Here is a 17,586-nt window from a genome sequence, read left to right on the forward strand (position 1 = left end):
AATAACTTGTTGAGTTCGTATCGTCGGCCGATGAGTGGCTCAGGCATAATGCAAACGAAAACGTAATTTGCCAACACGCCACCATCACATCATCCCCTAACTTCTATATATAAGGTATATATATTTTCTTTTCACTCAGCTGTCGCTTTGATCTCTGTCGCTGCGTAATTGGAAACAGTGAAACACTGAAACATTTCGCCAACTCAAATTAGACTTTCGAATTTTATTATTATTTTAGGGATGAAGAGGGAAAAGGGTGGTGGTGGCATGCGAGTATATGAGATGGATTTGAATTCGTGGATTACGGTTTCGTTTTCACCGGTGCGACGAATTTGATTTAGTCGGCGTGCGCGTGCACACAAAGGACTTGAAAAGAGAAGCGCGGGTGAAAAACGGGTGGTTTTTCCACGGGGGATGAGGTTGGTAAATCTAATCCCATGCTTGAAAATGAGCCAGGCACATGAATAGCTTTAAATTAAACTCTATATTAAAATAAAATTAATTTTTGCAAATAGTTCTAGCTTAGTACTTAAATGTAAAACAAACAAAAACTCATTTTACGCAAAATTAAATATCTTGAAAACTACTTCATCAAATTTAATTTTCTTTTTACCATTTTGTAGACTATTAACCACACTATAATAAAACATTTTTGTCGTGATAACGTCTTTAAAATCGTTTTAGCCGGGTGACATGTTCAGAAACTGTGTCACGAGGCCTCTCGAGGCCGATCGCAGGTATACCCCCCCCTCTCGTTATAACGAGAGAGAGACGGACCGATCTCCCTTCTCATCTCGAGCGCTGCCAGTCATTCCGTGAAATCCACACGAGCGGAGGCAGGCATAGCGTTCGAGTGAGTTGACCGATCTTCCGTCTCTCTCACTCTAGCGGCATACAAACGAATGGAGATTTTCTCGTGCGGTTAAGTTTTCGTTTAATGTTTAACAGTAAAACAAAATGTGAAGTGCAAGTGAAGTGTTACAACAATTGCAACAAACAAAACTTATATCACCAATAAGACGTTATCACGTAAACATCTCGATCGTAAACCTACTTTACAAACAACCATTTTTTAAACAGCCAAAATATGTTTATAAATACGTTGAAATTGACTTTAAAATTCATCAATTTTTCAATTTTCAATTTTTTTTAAATTAAATTTTTAGGTTAAAAATTAAAATGGCTATGATTTATTGCATTGGGGGCGGAGCTAAAGTGATTATAAAAAGCAATTAAAACTCATTTGTTTGTAGAAATTACCAATTCATGATTTTAATTGATTTTTTGTGCGTTCAAATGCAATTTTGCGCCACGGGTATGAAAATATAATTCCAGATTTAACATATTCACGAATCTGCAAATTGCGCGCCCGGCGATAATAAATAATGTAAACATTGCAGGAATGCAGAACAAAACACGCTGGCAACAGACAAATCGTTTCCGGCACGGCGCGTCAGAAGAAAATAACGCGCAGATTTAAATTACATACGAACATTTCATGCGCAAAACTTCATCTCCTTAAATTTTATACATACACATTTAAAACACTGAAATATTTAACCACATTTTTATATTTTTTTATTAGGTTATGTTAGGTTAGGTTATATTTGAAACTAGCGTTTGCTTGCGACTAACGCCCCGGTAGTGTTTAATAAAAATGTGTTTCTTTTTTACTCTCTTGTTCTAGACATATTATGTATCAATTCTATCAATAAGATTCGCAATTTTATTTGAAAGAAAGTAATTATATAAAGAATTGCTAATAATGCACTTCAGCGCGCCATCTCGGATTCAACTATTTAACTATAACTATGATTGAATATCAATGCCAACTTTTATCCTATATAAAAGAACTGTCTTTAGGGTTTTCCCGTTTTTTCGACGTAAAAAACCTTCCTTGGATTTTAACGAACATTTAAAAAACAAGAATTAACGAAATTGGTCTTGGCGTTGTTGAGTTATGCGCTTACCAACAGATTTTACCATTCATTTTTATATGATAGATTTAAAACACTGAAATTTTTAGCTACACTTTTATTCTTTTAGGTTATACACTTTATGGAGATTCGACATGTTGGACGGTAACTTTTCCGTTGTTATTGACGACAGTTTCAGCAACATGTTTAGTTTTTGGTACTCCGTTGACATTGTGCGTATGAGTGCTGCTGGCCGTCATGAAACCTTTGAAATTAGTTTTACCACTAGGAGCCAAATTGACAGGCTGGAAGGCATTACGCCTGTTTGGCATAGACTAAAATTTCGGAATTTTTAGTAAACCAGTTAATTTTTTTAGAAAATATTATGTTCTTACTGGATTCGCCGGATTTACAACTGCCGACTGCAATAAACCTTTGTTGCCAAATGAAGCTGCAGCAAAGCCTGCTCCTATTTTTCTGCTTGTTTCTGCGTTTTTATCAGTTTCACCTCTTATGAATTTCGCCATTTTTGCGTTGTCTTCTAGTATTTTCTTATGAACTTCCTGAATGCTACAAATTTTATATTAAATAATATTCTAATGATTTTATTGTAGTGTAAAAGTGTATAGTATAGGTTATGTAATTGTGTTTTACCTTTCAGGAGTGTCATATGTCAAAGAAGCTTGTGCTTTAATATTTTGACCATCACCAGTAGTGAAAGCGTAAGAAGTTATGCTAAAAGTGGGAAATACAAGAAGAAAGCGCCAGAAAATAAAAAGAAGAAAAAAGCAAAAAAGCATAGAATTTTTTTTTAAATGCGTACTTACCGCCTGCCGATATCATCATGTAAATTCCAGAAATTATTATAATAATTTTTATACTGTGAAAGAACATTTTCGGTTGCATCGGCGACTTTTCTAAGATGGTCGCCACCGAAACCATCATCAGGCACACCATCATTAGCTCTTCTTTGTGGTGCGTTGGAACCTTCATTACCTGCACTTTGATCTCCACTGGAACCATCATAACCAGCACTATGACCTCCGGTGGAATCAACATCACCTCTTCTCTGATTTCCGCTGGTATCAACATTTCTTCTTTGAGCTCCGCTGGGAGCAACATAACCTCCACCAAGACCTCCGGTGAGATCCAAAAAACTTCCAACATTAGCTCTTCTTTGAGCTCCGCTGGAACCATCATAACCTGCACTATGACTTCCGGTGGAATCAACATCACTTCCTCCATGAGTTCCACTGGTACCAACATTTCTTCTTTGAACTCCGCCGGGACCAACATAACCGCCACCAAGGCCTCCGGTGAGATCCAACAAACTTCCAACATTAGCTCTCCTTTGAGCCCCGTTGGAACCAGCATAACCTCCACCATGACTTCCGGTGAGATCATAATAACTTCCAATATTAGCTCTTCTTTGAGCCCCGTTGGAGCCAGCATAACCTCCACCATGACTTCCGGTAAGATCATAATAACTTCCAATATTAGCCCTTCTTTGAGCTCCACTGGGACCAACATAACCTCCATTTTGACCTCCGGTAAGGTCCAAATAACTTCCAACATTAGCTCTTCTTTGAGCTCCACTATAATCTCCACTATGACTGGTATAGGAATAAGCATTATTGGGTTTAAAATATTTTCTTCCAAAGGTAGCATTATAATTGTCGTCTCTACCATAACCACCTGCAATGGCATAGTTTATACCTCCGGATGCAGCTCCTGAAGAAACAAACAAAAAATTCATCATATTAATATAATACTCTAGAAATAAATACAAACCAGGCATGTATGATGCGCCAAAGGATAAAACTGCCATCAAAACAAACCATAATTCCATTTTTAAAGCGATGAAATGAAATAAACGTTTCTCAAAATGTGTCTGGATATTTTGCGATTTGTATTAACTCTGAGTCGAAGTGTTTGGATCTGCGTCTGATATGAAAATCAACACAATTCCGGACACCGCCGACGCATCACGATCGGCTCCAAATTGGAAACACAAACGGGTTTACGCTTAAGTTAACTTGACAATAGTGAAGTACCTACTCGTTGGGCTTTACTTTGATTAACAATTCAAGGTAACAAGGTAACAACCAAGTGGGTATTGCAACTATAGGAGCTGATTTGCCACGACATTATGGCGCATTGTTGCAGTTACGATGTCATTTTGATAATTTCCATTATTTGTCAAATTTCGCTCTGATTAATTTTCATTTTGTTGACGTTTTACATTCAACTGCGCAAAATAATAAACTCAACTAAAACAAGGTTACAATTAAAATATCAAAATATGTATGCAACCCATTTAACATTTGAAACATTTTAACTTTACTTTTAATTCTACGTTCATTGTGATTTAGCTTTTAGCTTTCATGTACTGCGAGAATGTTTTTGTTCAAGTTCCGAGTTCCGAGCGCACGGTCAAATATTATTTCAGCGATGATAACATGATAACAGTGCCACTCGAATATTGTGGACAGTACATGCGCGAAGCCTTGCAAATAGGTCAATGCAAAATGTCAAGTTCAATTCCGATAAAATGTAGAAATAGACGAAAAACAAAAATTATCCAATTTCACAATAAATCTACGCAATACTTTACAATACTTTATTGTTTAAAACATAAATTATTTCATTTCGGACTGAAAGTCTTAACTTTTCGCTTTCTTTGTTTGAAATAAACTTGGAGTTGAAGTTCAAACGCGATAAAAGCAAAAGTATGAATAAGTATAAAAGTCACAATAAGAATAACACAGCCGACCGCCTGTTATTCCTGATCCTGCTTTTCCCTTCTTGAGTTTCCTTTCATTTCGCGAGTAAAAACTCTTCAATCTTTTCTTTTCGCTGTTTTCAAGTTGATTCAACGCGCTCAGACGTTTTCTGCCAGCTCAACACTCGATAAAAATGTGCGGATAACGAAAACCAGTGTGTCGACAGACGGAAATATATGACAGGCGACAATAAACAGGAAAACCGGAAGTATTTCTTAGATTTTCTAAGATATACTGAGTGTTTTTAATTTTTATTCTATCAAAATAGAAAATAAAAGTAATATTTCGATAGAAATTTAATATAGGCAACTTGAATCACATAAAAATTAAATTTTGAATATTCAATGGAATTTTTGGGTTATTCATGAATAAATTTTGTTGTATTTATGCATAATTAAGATAAATTGCTTGAAATAAAGTTAAATAAACGTTGATTGCGAAAAATTTCGTTTCGTTTCGTTTCGAAAAACTCCACTTATTCGCCGCGTTTGAAAGCAAATTAAATTATCCGCACACAATCAACAATGGCGTTAGAGGGATGAGCGCCCGGAATCGTAGACGCGTCAGCTGCGTGGCTCACACACACCGCCCTCGGGAAGCTCGGGAAACTCGTGGAGAACGTTCGCCGGCGTTAATTTCGCTGCGCGCGGGCACGCACTTAACTAAATTACCCAATTTTAAATAAAACACACTCTGACGATGACGCTCGATTTTCCCTGACGTATGAAAACGTCCAGAAACACTGGCATAGCCACACAAAAAAACGTATACGCCTGTCACTGCTCCTCGAGCGCCACAAAAGAACTTCAATTAGCAAAACGAGAAAAACATTTATTACAGCACCCTCGAAATGTTCCTCGGCGCTGGAGGATCAAAGGTCCGCACGTATACAGCCAAAAAATGCGTGGGTACCAAAATATACAAAGTGTTAAACGAAATAAACAGATTATCTACGTGAATATTAAGAAATTGCGAAAAATATCATCAATCATGGAAATATAAAAACATGTGAGGAATATACACGTGTCGGGCAGGTTTTTTTATTGCCACGCGTAAGATTTCACGCGATTCGATAGTGGCAATTTTCTTTTTTTGCTCGCCCACGTTTCCGACGTTTGCAGCTCGTAAATCTCGACCTCGTTCGGATTGCAATCGATTACAAGTGCTGTATCACGTTATTTTACTCCCCCACATATTCTTAACCTACCTTAGGGACCATTTTTAAGATATATACAACACAATAAACTGTAATGGTGTATTACAAGTTGCCTATGTTAAAATTCACTAATTAGTTGTAATTTGACGATTAAAACGGTGACGACAAAGTTTCCAGACGACATTTTAAGTCTTTTAGTTTATTTCGATGTAAAAAAAAGTAATTGTGTGCTTTGGTTCCGTGTTGGTGTTGTTTTTCTTTGCAAAATCATCATTAAAAATGCATTACTGCGATGCCATCGAAATATAAAAGTCGTTGAAGATGCTAACGCGCAGCCACTGCGATTTATTGCCTCACAAAGTCAAAGTCACACCGAATATTTATTTATTTATACTTTTAGTGTAAATTTAACATGTTTTATTTACGTTTTTTGCTTAATTTAGCTTTGTTTGGTTGTTTTTTAATTGTTTCATGTAAGTATATCATAGGCAACCAATTATACACGTTTGTTATATGTTTAGTATACTTTTAGGTAGTCCACAGTATTATGTAACGCCAGACGACTCGCCATTTCCTACAACCGGAAGTGGGATAGCTTCCTGGTCGAATTATAACAGATATGGCGCTGGTGCATCACAAGGACCATTTCAATATTATCCTTCGTCATCCGGCGCATTCGACACACAATCACTTTCATCGAGTTTCTATCCTAATCAGAATCAACCAACGCTCGGTTTCTACCCGCAACAATCAACCACTGGGCTTGGTTCCACTCAATTAACTTCGGCTTCATTGGACGCGCTCCTAATGCGGCCATTGTTGGTCATTGATAGTCAAGTATTCGCCATGTATGAACTCATAAAATGTTGGGAGCGGCACGGCGAGCTGAAAAAATGCGTGAAACTTATTGAAAAATGCGACCAGCTGTTTAAAAAGAAATCCACAGGGGGAGATGACGACGATGATAAGAAAAAAGGTAAAAAATCAAAGAAAAGTAAAGGAAAGAAAGGCAAGAGGACTAAAAAGAAAAATCCAGATAGTGAAAACGCCGACAGTCAGGAAGATGACAAAGATGATGAAAACGCCGACGAAGACGACGAAGAAAATGACGAAGAAGAATGATTTTGATTAAAGCGTTATTTCACGGATGATTTGAGGTTGAAAAATTGCTGATTAAGTATAATCATAATCAACTTAATCACAACACAATAAAAGAAATACTTTTGATGTATAAATAGTTGCCTACGTTAACGCACACATCAAAATAAAACAATTTTTTAATTTTACTCTCTACGGTAATATTGCACGAGTCTAGAATGTTCAGAAACATATTTTATAGGTAATCGATGTTGCAGACTGCGTTATCACATAATACTATGCACACATGACTAACCTGATTAGATTAGGTTATTGACAAAGGTGCATACCGATCGATAACTCGCAATAAACGCAAAACAACTTCAAGCTATAATATTTAACATCTTAATATGACATAACCTAAATTATAATCTCTTCATTCAATTGTTTTGTTAAGAAATATTAAATATTTTAATTTTTCTTGGTGTTTTTTTAATGTTGAATAATTTACATCTCTTGTAAGACGTGTTTTCGTGTGGGTGAGACACGTAAAAGCCGGTGAGTGCTTCCTGGCCACTTTCTGCGCCTTCCGGCGCTTTCTGCAAGTTGCCGGCTGTTAAATCCTCCCTTAGTCTACCACCCTCAGACAACGCAAATTGTGCCATTAGGGCTATTATATTTATATGTACTTACTTACACAGAGCTCTGGGCTCTGAGCGTTATTTTCGTTTTCGCTTGTAGTTTTAATGCGCGTTCTACAAAAGGTTCTAACAAAGGTATTAGGCGTTTTTGAGGTAAACATAAAACATAATTTAGAGCATTTAGACTTCATATTTTATTTCTGAAACTGTCAAAAGTTTAAAATTGAGGTCATCTACGTATCCAGTCTGGTTTTACAAGAATAACAGAGAAACCATCGATGTATTCATGGATTTTACCATCGTCATCATTATCAGATGATGAAGAAGTTGTTGTAGTTGATGTTGTTGAAGTGGTAGTTGTCCTTGATGTTGTAGAAATTGTGGGACGACTTGTCGAAGACCTAGATGTGGTTGACCTTGACGTTGTCCTTGAACTTGTGCTTGGATACTCTGTTGATGATTCTGTTGAGGTTTCAGAGGATTCAAAGCTGTCTTCGTTGCTTTGACTGTCACAATCTTCATTACTGTCGTGGTTATGATGACCATGGTGACCATGATGGTTATGCCAAGGTCTATGACCGTGGCCATGACTGTGACCATGACCATGCCCATGGTATCCATGATTATGATGTCCTTGATGTCTGAAATCCTGTCCATGATGGTTATGTCTTCCACCGTGACCTCCATGACCTCCATGGCCTCCATAATCATACCCAGGTGGGAAATAGGGTGTAGGTCCTACAGGTTGACCAAAGCGACCAAAAATTGGTAAAGCAGGTAATGTCGGCGGGCGTGGTATACCAAGATTAAAATATGGATTAAAACCAAAGTTTTGACGGTTTCCACGATGAGACATTTCTGTGTCTTCACTTATTTCATGACTTAAAATTCTCCCGTCAATATTATTGACAATCACAGCGAATACACACAACCAAAGATACATTTTGATACATTTATACTAGAAACGTTCTTGTCAAGCTTCAAAATGATACTAAATGTTGTCTAAGACTCCAAGAACGTCAAAAATGTATATTTCCAAAGTGATAACTTAATGACAATTTAATTAAGATGTTGATAATGTAAACAAAGTGATAAGAAACCAGTATATTTATTATTGTTTGCAGTAAACAAATTCAATTTCAATTCTTTGTTTGGTTTTGGGTTGAACATTGCACATTTCGAACAAATTCTGCACTTTACGCGTCCACGTTGATATGACAGATTTGACGAGCCCAAAACGTGCAGATAACGAAACAATGCGCGTGCAGACGAGTGTGGAAATGCAGATTGCATTGATTTTCTCTGCGTTTTGCCCAAACAAGCATTTACACGATTGTGGAGTGTTTGGAAAACGTCCGGAAGTAAAGCCGGAACGCCAGGAACACCGAAACATGACGTGCTATCGTGTTAAATTAGAACGACGTGCCTGTAATGCGGAATTATTGAGAATTATTGCGTTGTTTGCTTTGGAAACTCAAAATGTCTGCATGTCAATCAATCATGCATCAAAACACCGACTAATTATGTATTAAAAACCTCATGAATAGCATTAAAACATCCATTTTGTATTATATTTACAAATAGTTCAATTTTTGATATATAGGTGGCGCTGTATGAAGATTAACCTAATGTAATACAACGCCATTCAATAGAAATGATTGAATGTGATGAAAAACACGATGAAAGTATTTCTGGGAATTAAATGCGTTGCATAACGGATGTTTATCTTCACGTATATTTGACAATATTGAATTCATGCCTGCAATTCGTCATGGTCACGATTCAAGTTTGAAATCAACTTATACACACACGTAGTGCTGTTTACATTTGCATCCACATTCAAACGCCATATGTGGTCTTGTGCTATAGGCGTCAAAAGTCTGAAAACCTCAAACCTCTAACCTCAAACGCACGAACTTCACATCGGCAACTTTTTTCACACTCCGGTTCGCACATACAATGCTGGTGTGTACCGTTGGCTGCCTTTCAATGCGGACAAAAAGTTTAATATTCGTGTTTTCATTTTATTCGTATTCAAAGCTTAGGAGGTTCGAAACACGCGAAATTGTTTTGTTTTGCCTTCGAGATTGCGATTGCGATTGTATGGTGATGAAACGTGTGTGCAGCAGAGATATAGGAATACAAAATGGCGGCGTGGCTACGTGCGCAACAAAAAGTTTAATTAATATTTTGAAATTACCTCAACCTTTCGAGATTATACTTTACGTAGACAAAAACAAAAGTTTTATTGTTTATAAAACAATAATTAAATAATTTATTGAGTGTTTTATAAAATAAAATGTTGTAGTCAGTTAGTCAGATAATTTCGATTTGCGTTCGCCATTTCATTATCTACGAATACGAATATTTGTATTTGGTGTTGAAAGTTTGTTTTACTGTATTTGCTATTCCGAGTTATTGCGAGCTTGTCTGCAATATTCCCAGAATTTGTCTATCAGCAACTCAGCAAGATAATCCATGCTCAAAAATACATTTTTCTAGGTAATAAAATATAAATTTTACGTTTTAAACAATATTTAGTGATTATTTGCTCCTCCCAATGAGTTCACTAAGGATAGGTTATGAGTAATTGGTTGCATAAATTACCAAAATGCAATATTACAGATAATTACAAAATTATGCAAATTTATCTTGTTTTGATGATTCAATAATAATAAAATGATTACATATTCATAAATTACTCAAATGATTAATAATTGTTTAAAAAGAATCGAAATTATTCATTCAACAAAAAGCGAAATTCAAATTTAAACAGTATATAATTAACAAATCGTTTAAAAGATGAAATCCGGGATATTAATATTGTTCAATCATCAGGATCTTCAAAATGCACTGTTGCCAAATGTCAAATTAATATTTTAACATTTACATATAAATAAATAAATAAATAAAAATCGTGCGTTTCCGAGTGTTGGTCAAAGTCAAAGTTGATTCACGACACTTGATATTTGATATATCCGATATAATAGCGTTAATCAAATTAAATCCACGCAGAATAAAAGTATTGTACGGTATAAATCCGTGAATCATTTGATCTTTGATTCGTTGTTCGAACGATGACGAAGGATTCGGTTTCGCATATGATCTAATCAGACATTCAGACACTCGATTCACACACGAGTAATGTGTTTACATGCTTTTATTCGTTTATCGTCTCTACACTTATTTATATTAGAATTTTTTCACGCTTACTGTTTGCAACGGAAGACGTCTCAAGGATTATACTCACTTTACTCACTAAACGATAAAAATCCATTAATATATAAAGTGTACAGCGTAAAAATCATAATGTATGCAACTAATTAAACATATTGTATTTTATTTTGAGGTTATTACAGGCATACTGTATGTAATTTTGTATTATTTGATGAATAATTAACCATTATCATTGGTGTAATGATGTTGCTTGGGTTGTACTTGAAAATCGTGCGCGATTGTGTGTGAAAAGCGATTAAAATTTGAGTAATTATTTAATGGCGGCAATGGCGGCGCGCACGTGAAGAGGTCGAAAGGTCAAGCTTGTCGAAAACCTTCCGCTTTTCATTCCTTTCAATACAATATTCCATTCCGATTGAAATCAATAATTATAATGAATAACAATTCATTTACTACGCTTAAACTTTAGAAAAAAGAACTATTTTAAGGTTATGATGAAAATATGCGTAAAAAATACCTGTGTATAATAAAATAATCATTTCTGCTAATGTGTGTAATTGTCCTGTAATTGTTTTGTTCCTAATCACGCAATAATACTCATAATTACAGTTGTTGTAAATTTAATTGTTTTATACTAATGGTGTTTAGAAATGTTTAGTGTTAAAAAGTTTAATAATAGCTGGACATTTACGATTTTATTGTTTTAACTTATAGAATATTATTGTTTGATTAATAATTTTATCGGAAAGCGGAAAAAACATCCATAAAATTCATAAACGATTCAACGTGGAACTTTTACTCGTTAAGTGAATAATATCAAAACAAAAAATTAAAATACTGATTAACCGTATGCAAATTAATCTGTGAGTCATCAAGAAATTGTTTATATAAATAGTTAACTCATAATAATATTTTTATTCATAAAAAACGCACGAAAACAGTAAATTCTTTTATTTCTTTCTATTTTTACGTCAGTGAATACATCCTGAATCGTTTTATGCAATATTAAAACGAGTTGTAATGTGAAGTTAGTGTATAAATTGAAATTGGAATTGAAATTGCAAAATATCCAGTGATGACAGGCGAATAACGCAAACCGCACGATAAAAATCTATTCGCAGAGACAATGCGGAAAATAAATGCTTGTAAATAAATAAACAAGTGCCAATCACAAGTCCGAAAGTTAATAATAATTAAATTCCCTTTTCTTTATGAGTAAATCAATGATGTTTATGTTGTAGCTTTGATTTTTTTGCGGTGATTATTAACAGAATGCAATAAATCGATGTTAATCGGCGGTAAAAGATAAAAATCGTGAGTTTCAATGATTGAATCGTCATTGGAAGAGTGTTCACATTCAATCGAACGCTTTGTCTGCTTCATTTGCAGTAATGCACGTTTATTATGCAGCTAATTATTATAATTTTCACATTGCATCAGCGTTAATAAAATCAGGAAGACTAAATCGTATGTTGCAAGTTGTTAAAGTTGCCTATACATCGAATAACCTCCATAATGTAAATATTTTGTTTTTTGCTGATTACTAAATAACGGTTTATTTTTTATTAATAAAATTTTAAGAGTATATACAGTTTTAAATTATCTTTCAATTGATGCTTGATTCAATACTGTTTGATTTCTGAATCCAAAGTTATAACGATTCAAAATTGCACTTCGTTTTTTGTTGTTTTTTGCGTAGTGTTTGTGCGTTAGTCGAGCAGACAAATTGCTGTAATAAATTCCATCGATTTCGAAACGCCTTTTCGTCGACCTGTTCCAACTCGCTTGTTCGTTAAAAACGTTGCAAACATTTCTTCACGTCCCTGAAAACTCCCTCTCGTTAGCAAACGTTCCCACATTGTATTTATTCCACATTTCGGAACGGAATGTGCATTCCGCACATAATTTTCTGGTAAATTTTTATTTATGATTTTCGAAATTATCTTTTGTTGCACACGCGAGCGACGAACCGACACTAATATCACGCTTATTCATCATGCATAAAATTAGAAATTACTGGGATTACTGGAATTTCAGTTTTAAGACAAACGACGCAACTATTAAATGTGTTAAACGAAGTGGGCCAAGAAAACCACCACCAGGAAATAAACCCCATCAAGCGACGAGTTAATCTTAATTCCGGCAGCGTTACGCAGATTAAACCTTAATTAATCATCTTAAAAAGTATAAAACTATTTCTGATAATAAATCATCACAAACGCTCGCATTTCGCGAAAAACTTATATTTTATTTTTATTATTTTATTATTCCAACGATGACAAACTCAAGTGTTCTTGGTTCATCATCTAAATGATTATTTCCTATTTACTCGGCGAAGAAATATGTGTTAAGTGTGCAGTGATAAGCAGCGGTAAATGCCAAAGTGGGCACTTCTAATCTGCGTCGCGTTTCGCATCCGAAGACCACACCGCAAGTCGCAACACGAAGCCCACAGAGATGATGATGATGCTTTTATATGTATATAAAAGGTAATCCGAGGCGAGTCAATGGCCAGTCGGTTTGCGAGTGCCGGTCGCGCATCTCAACTTTGAATCCGCAAAATACTCAACGTGAATCAACCACGCACCAAAATACTTCACAATGAAGTTCAGTATATTACTGTGTTTTATAGTGTTCATCACAATGTGCAATCAAATCGGTATAAATAACATTTAAAACCAAAAAGTGAAAAAATAAAAAAATTACTAAAAATGATTTTCTTCAGATTCTGCACCTTTGGCACTTGCCAGTGCCCGTCAGTTTTACCACCTATGCCTGGATATATCCCTGTATTCATTCGACAAGGTGACGAACCGCTGGAGAATATTAATCTGGATTTAGCGGCTGCGTTCCGCGCTTACGCAGCGAAGCATCAGATCAACACAGGGCGAGCCATCAACGAGTTGCAACCGCAGCTACCTGCGGACCTTCCGAAGGAACCACAGACGAAAACAGGTCCGGAAGACGCCGAGCATAATTCGGCGCATATTCAGAAGATTGCACCGTCGAAGAAATCAACATAATACAATTGAAAAGTTTGGTTATGTTTGTCATTTTGTCATTGACAGATTATTTGTATAGGTTATGTTTAGGTTATGTGTAATATGTTCTAGAATTTGTAATCTAGGCTAAAAGTTGTAATAAATTTGTGATTTAGACATACATACAACATATATGATTGTGTTTTAATAATGACCTCATTCACCGCTTTCGCTAGCTATGTTTGATTAAGTATTTTATCTTATCTAACGTTTGCAGGTTGCTTGGGGATTTTATCCTATGATATTGAGTTGTACAGGTACAACAGTTGCAGTGTAATCAAGTTTCAGTGAATACGCACGTTAAAATTTATGAAAATCTTGTAATTTTTACATAATAACTTCAAAAAGTAAGTTTAAAACTGTTTTTATGCATTTTTTCCTTAATTTTTACTTAAGACATTTATAAAAATATGTAAAAAACATAATTACGAAACTGGGTGTGCCATAAAATGACTCACATATTCTTATCATAGTAAAATATTAATTTAGAACGCCATTTTAAGTAATTTTGACTTAAGTCACGTTATTTTAATTAAATTAGGAATTTATGTACATTTGTACCTATATAATATATGTTTTGCTCCAATATTAATAATTATTTGAGTTTTATAAGAGTTCTGTTTGTTCCGCCATTTTGTAATAATTGATAACGCGCATTTGATCTACTTATCAATTTATTGACACGAAAAGTGTGTGTGTATCCTAATTTTAGCTTCGTTTTTAGTCACCAACTGTGGCAATGACACAACTGATGTGGATTGCTGCGGCGGCCATCTTGTTGTCATGCGGATGGGTCCACGCCTCGGCCAACACCGGCTCCAATGTGGCTGATACTTTAAGGATATGTTACAATACAACTGAATTATATCATCCGGAACAACGTCTTCCGGCTACCATCAATATGTTTATTGATCTTATCAGGCAGATTGAAGATGGCGCACCTAACTTGGACGCAAGGACACTATCAATTCAACTTGCACATCGGTAAAAATATCATTTCAGTTTAAGTTAATGCATGTAAACGTGTTTTTGTTATTTTTGTAGTTTCCGTCAAGATGGTATCCAAAAATCATATTATGCAAACCCTAATATCAACGTGTTACCCTTTTCCCCGAAAGGTGAAGAGGCCAACAAGAACCGTGTTATGTTAGATAAACTGCTACCAAATGTTGGAAGTACCTTCCCAGACAATACTCTAACTTTGGTTGAACATGTTAGTAATTCCCATCCATATTCCTACTGATATCAACTAATTTTACTTTTGTTTTAATTAGTGTGCAATGCATTTCATGAGTTCCAACACTGTAGAACTTAAGGTACGAGGTGATGAAAGTACTGTCTGTAAACATGCTGGACAATATCGTCGTCGTCCGAGACAAGCCAAAAACGTCACAAAACCTGAACGAGAAGAATTCGAAGAAACGTAGGCAACTTAATATACATTAATACTTTATATACTAAAATATGTCTGATTTTCAGGAGTGCCCTTCAAGAACCCGCAGTAGAACGTGTGAATATAAACATTGGACGTAGTGGTGGTCTAAACAGTGACGAGGTGAGTGATTGCCCTATGGAAAACGGTGTGGTCTACACCCGTTGGGGAGAAATACAAGCTGGTACCCTTTTGGCCGCCATTGCATCAGGTTTCGAAACGCAGAGTTTTGTTCAGGATGATATTGTACTTGATAGCAAATATGCTGTTACCGTTGCAGGTATACCTTCTTTACTTCTTACTTCTTTCTAAACATGGTACCACTATGTAAATTGGATGTTTCTACAGGTGATTTAGTAGAGGTAGCTTTCCTGGAAGGATCAACAGAAGACAAGTTCAGTATTGGTGCCAAAGGTGGTTTTAACAGTACCCTCGCCCCACATTACTACTTCAAACAAGGTAAACCAAGAGTTTTTCTTACCAACCCGGAACTCCGAGCGGATTTGGACGGTTTGATCCTTGCTTCTAATGTTCGGGCCTGGAGTGATAAGTATCGTAACCTGAAGGTGTCCCAGATCCTGGATGCTTATTATTCCGATCGTGGTGTGTTCTCAACTGAGTACAGGGCATGTAACAGGAATAAATTTAATGCGCAATACGCACCTTCTGAGATTCTCAAACAACAAACCGTGGCGTTTGCTGAGCTGTACAACAAGGACACCACTTTTGGTGTCTCACCTGATTCGGAAAACATCAAGAGTTTAACGTCTAGAGCTGTTGATGCTTATAACAATGGAATAGGTATGTTTCCCAAGTCAAAAAATTAGAAAAATATTAAAGGTGCCCTTAAATTTTATTCCAGCTCAAATAGCAAATGTAATATGCGATTATGATAACCTGGACAGAACTGCTACAGACTTGATCATTGTTTTGGATACCACATGGTCCTTTGATTATGTCCATCGTACAATATCTTATATCCTTGATAATTTGGATATTAATAAGTATGAGAGTAATTATACTGTGGTCAATGCTAAAGATGGTACCATCATGGTAAACTCCACCTGGAGTATTTCCAAGTTTGCTCAGTATGTAAACAGGACAGTTTATGATAACAGTAAGTGATTATAATCCTCATCAATAAATTAGAGATAACTATTGGTGTTTTTTTTAATCTTCAGGTGCGAAAGGTTTTGATTCCTATAAATCAATGTTAGCTGTTGAAGACCTTCATGAACAGCGTGCCCTGATGCACCAGGATAAATCAAAGTTGAATGGGAAATCATCAACGGTACTCTTCATGCCAAAGACAACAGATTCCTCTCAGGGAAGTACGATTTCCAGCAGATTTAGTTCTGTTATGGATAATTACTATCCAGGTAAGAATATAATCAAAAGATCTTAAAAGATCAAATTTAAATGTTTTGTATTTGAAGGTTCCCTGCATATTGTTCTTGGAACTGGTAGCCGTGAAGTTTACAACAATTTCGTCCGGAATCCTTCCTCGGATATTTTCATCGTACCTGAAAGTATTCCCAGTTCCGAAACTGATGTAAAAATGACTCTGGACAACTTAATTCATCGTCTACGTGAAGGTACCCCTGAAAAATTATAAATATTTTGTATTTTTACTAATAAAAATAATATTTCCAGCTCCCAGGAAGATCATCAACCCTAAATGTGGAAGTTCCATGTCTGGTGGTACCAGCTCGGATACAATGGAAGTCTACGTCGAACCAGGGACTACCAACTACTACAAGGTGTCCAAACAGTTCATTTCCGGCGAGGGTACCAAAACGTTGAAATTCAGGTCGCAGGCCAATGGCAACCTCACCATCTGTTCAAGCAAAGACGATGATAAACCAACTGAAAACTGTGTAGTCCTGGGTTCTGGTGAACAAAGCATTGAATTGACTTCCGGTAGTGATTTCAATTTTGCATTGGTCGCTGGTCATACCACAGAGACTTCAAGCGCTCGTTGCGCAGGTAAACACATAAATAACTATATCATAGGAAAATATTGTAAAATGTAAATATTTTAAAAATTTACAGATAACGGTTGTCGTTTCACTGACAACCTCAAGGTCACCGTACAAATCGATGGTTTCAGCTGCAGCGATCCAAACTCTGGGATGAAACTTACCAGCTCATTCACATGCATCATGACCGTTATGATTATCAGTTTTATCAACAAATTTTATTAATATAGTATACTGTCGCTTTTCATAAACTTATCCATATTTAAATAAAACTTTTATACTAAATTTTAATATTTGCTGTTTGCATTCACATTTTTTTTATTACAAAAGTAAAAGATAGTATTTGTAACACCCAAATGCAGTGTTTACCTTACTCTCGAATTA

The 17,586-nt window shown here is 35.7% G+C and overlaps 2 protein-coding genes and 1 long non-coding RNA gene across 4 annotated transcripts; 2 read left to right on the forward strand and 1 right to left on the reverse strand.

Annotated features, from left to right (window-relative positions):
* Nucleotides 1–2,019: 2,019 nt before the first annotated feature.
* Nucleotides 2,020–4,000, reverse strand: LOC135797326 (keratin, type I cytoskeletal 9-like). Of its 2 annotated transcripts, XM_065309613.1 has the most exons (5): nucleotides 3,708–4,000; nucleotides 2,744–3,647; nucleotides 2,571–2,651; nucleotides 2,312–2,486; nucleotides 2,020–2,251 (listed from the first exon to the last, which is right to left on the reverse strand). In XM_065309613.1, the coding sequence occupies exons 1-5, from the start codon at nucleotides 3,763–3,765 to the stop codon at nucleotides 2,057–2,059; spliced, it is 1,413 nt and encodes a 470-aa protein (XP_065165685.1). In that variant the 5' UTR covers nucleotides 3,766–4,000; the 3' UTR covers nucleotides 2,020–2,056. The 2 variants fall into 2 exon arrangements, with proteins under 2 accessions (XP_065165685.1, XP_065165686.1); XM_065309614.1 differs by lacking the exon at nucleotides 2,571–2,651 and having other exon boundaries at nucleotides 3,708–3,997.
* A 2,046-nt stretch (nucleotides 4,001–6,046) lies between these two features.
* Nucleotides 6,047–7,412, forward strand: LOC135797189 (uncharacterized). Its single transcript, XR_010549481.1, has 2 exons — nucleotides 6,047–6,328; nucleotides 6,388–7,412. It is a non-coding gene; the product is annotated as an uncharacterized lncRNA (long non-coding RNA).
* A 6,605-nt stretch (nucleotides 7,413–14,017) lies between these two features.
* Nucleotides 14,018–17,493, forward strand: LOC135797077 (uncharacterized). Its single transcript, XM_065309261.1, has 11 exons — nucleotides 14,018–14,138; nucleotides 14,516–14,775; nucleotides 14,836–15,004; nucleotides 15,066–15,214; nucleotides 15,271–15,503; nucleotides 15,572–16,024; nucleotides 16,086–16,340; nucleotides 16,405–16,602; nucleotides 16,660–16,818; nucleotides 16,877–17,209; nucleotides 17,276–17,493. The coding sequence occupies exons 2-11, from the start codon at nucleotides 14,531–14,533 to the stop codon at nucleotides 17,425–17,427; spliced, it is 2,346 nt and encodes a 781-aa protein (XP_065165333.1). The 5' UTR covers nucleotides 14,018–14,138; nucleotides 14,516–14,530; the 3' UTR covers nucleotides 17,428–17,493.
* The last annotated feature ends 93 nt before the right edge of the window (nucleotides 17,494–17,586 follow it).

Source organism: Atheta coriaria, unplaced genomic scaffold (assembly GCF_025399875.1).
Source record: "Atheta coriaria isolate IRGN ID8LTWV9N9 unplaced genomic scaffold, Caltech_Dcor_3.1 hic_scaffold_8_pilon, whole genome shotgun sequence".
Lineage (NCBI taxonomy): Eukaryota > Metazoa > Arthropoda > Insecta > Coleoptera > Staphylinidae > Dalotia > Dalotia coriaria.

Coding starts and splice junctions, on each gene's coding strand:
- LOC135797326 (XM_065309613.1), bottom strand. CDS start 3,765: ATGGAATTATGGTTTGTTTTGATGGCAGTTTTATCCTTTGGCGCATCA. Junction 3,648..3,707: donor TGGCGCATCATACATGCCTG/GTTTGTATTTAT, acceptor TTGTTTCTTCAG/GAGCTGCATCCGGAGGTATA. Junction 2,252..2,311: donor TTGTAAATCCGGCGAATCCA/GTAAGAACATAA, acceptor CCGAAATTTTAG/TCTATGCCAAACAGGCGTAA.
- LOC135797077 (XM_065309261.1), top strand. CDS start 14,531: ATGACACAACTGATGTGGATTGCTGCGGCGGCCATCTTGTTGTCATGC. Junction 14,776..14,835: donor TCAATTCAACTTGCACATCG/GTAAAAATATCA, acceptor TTATTTTTGTAG/TTTCCGTCAAGATGGTATCC. Junction 16,025..16,085: donor TGCTTATAACAATGGAATAG/GTATGTTTCCCA, acceptor ATTTTATTCCAG/CTCAAATAGCAAATGTAATA.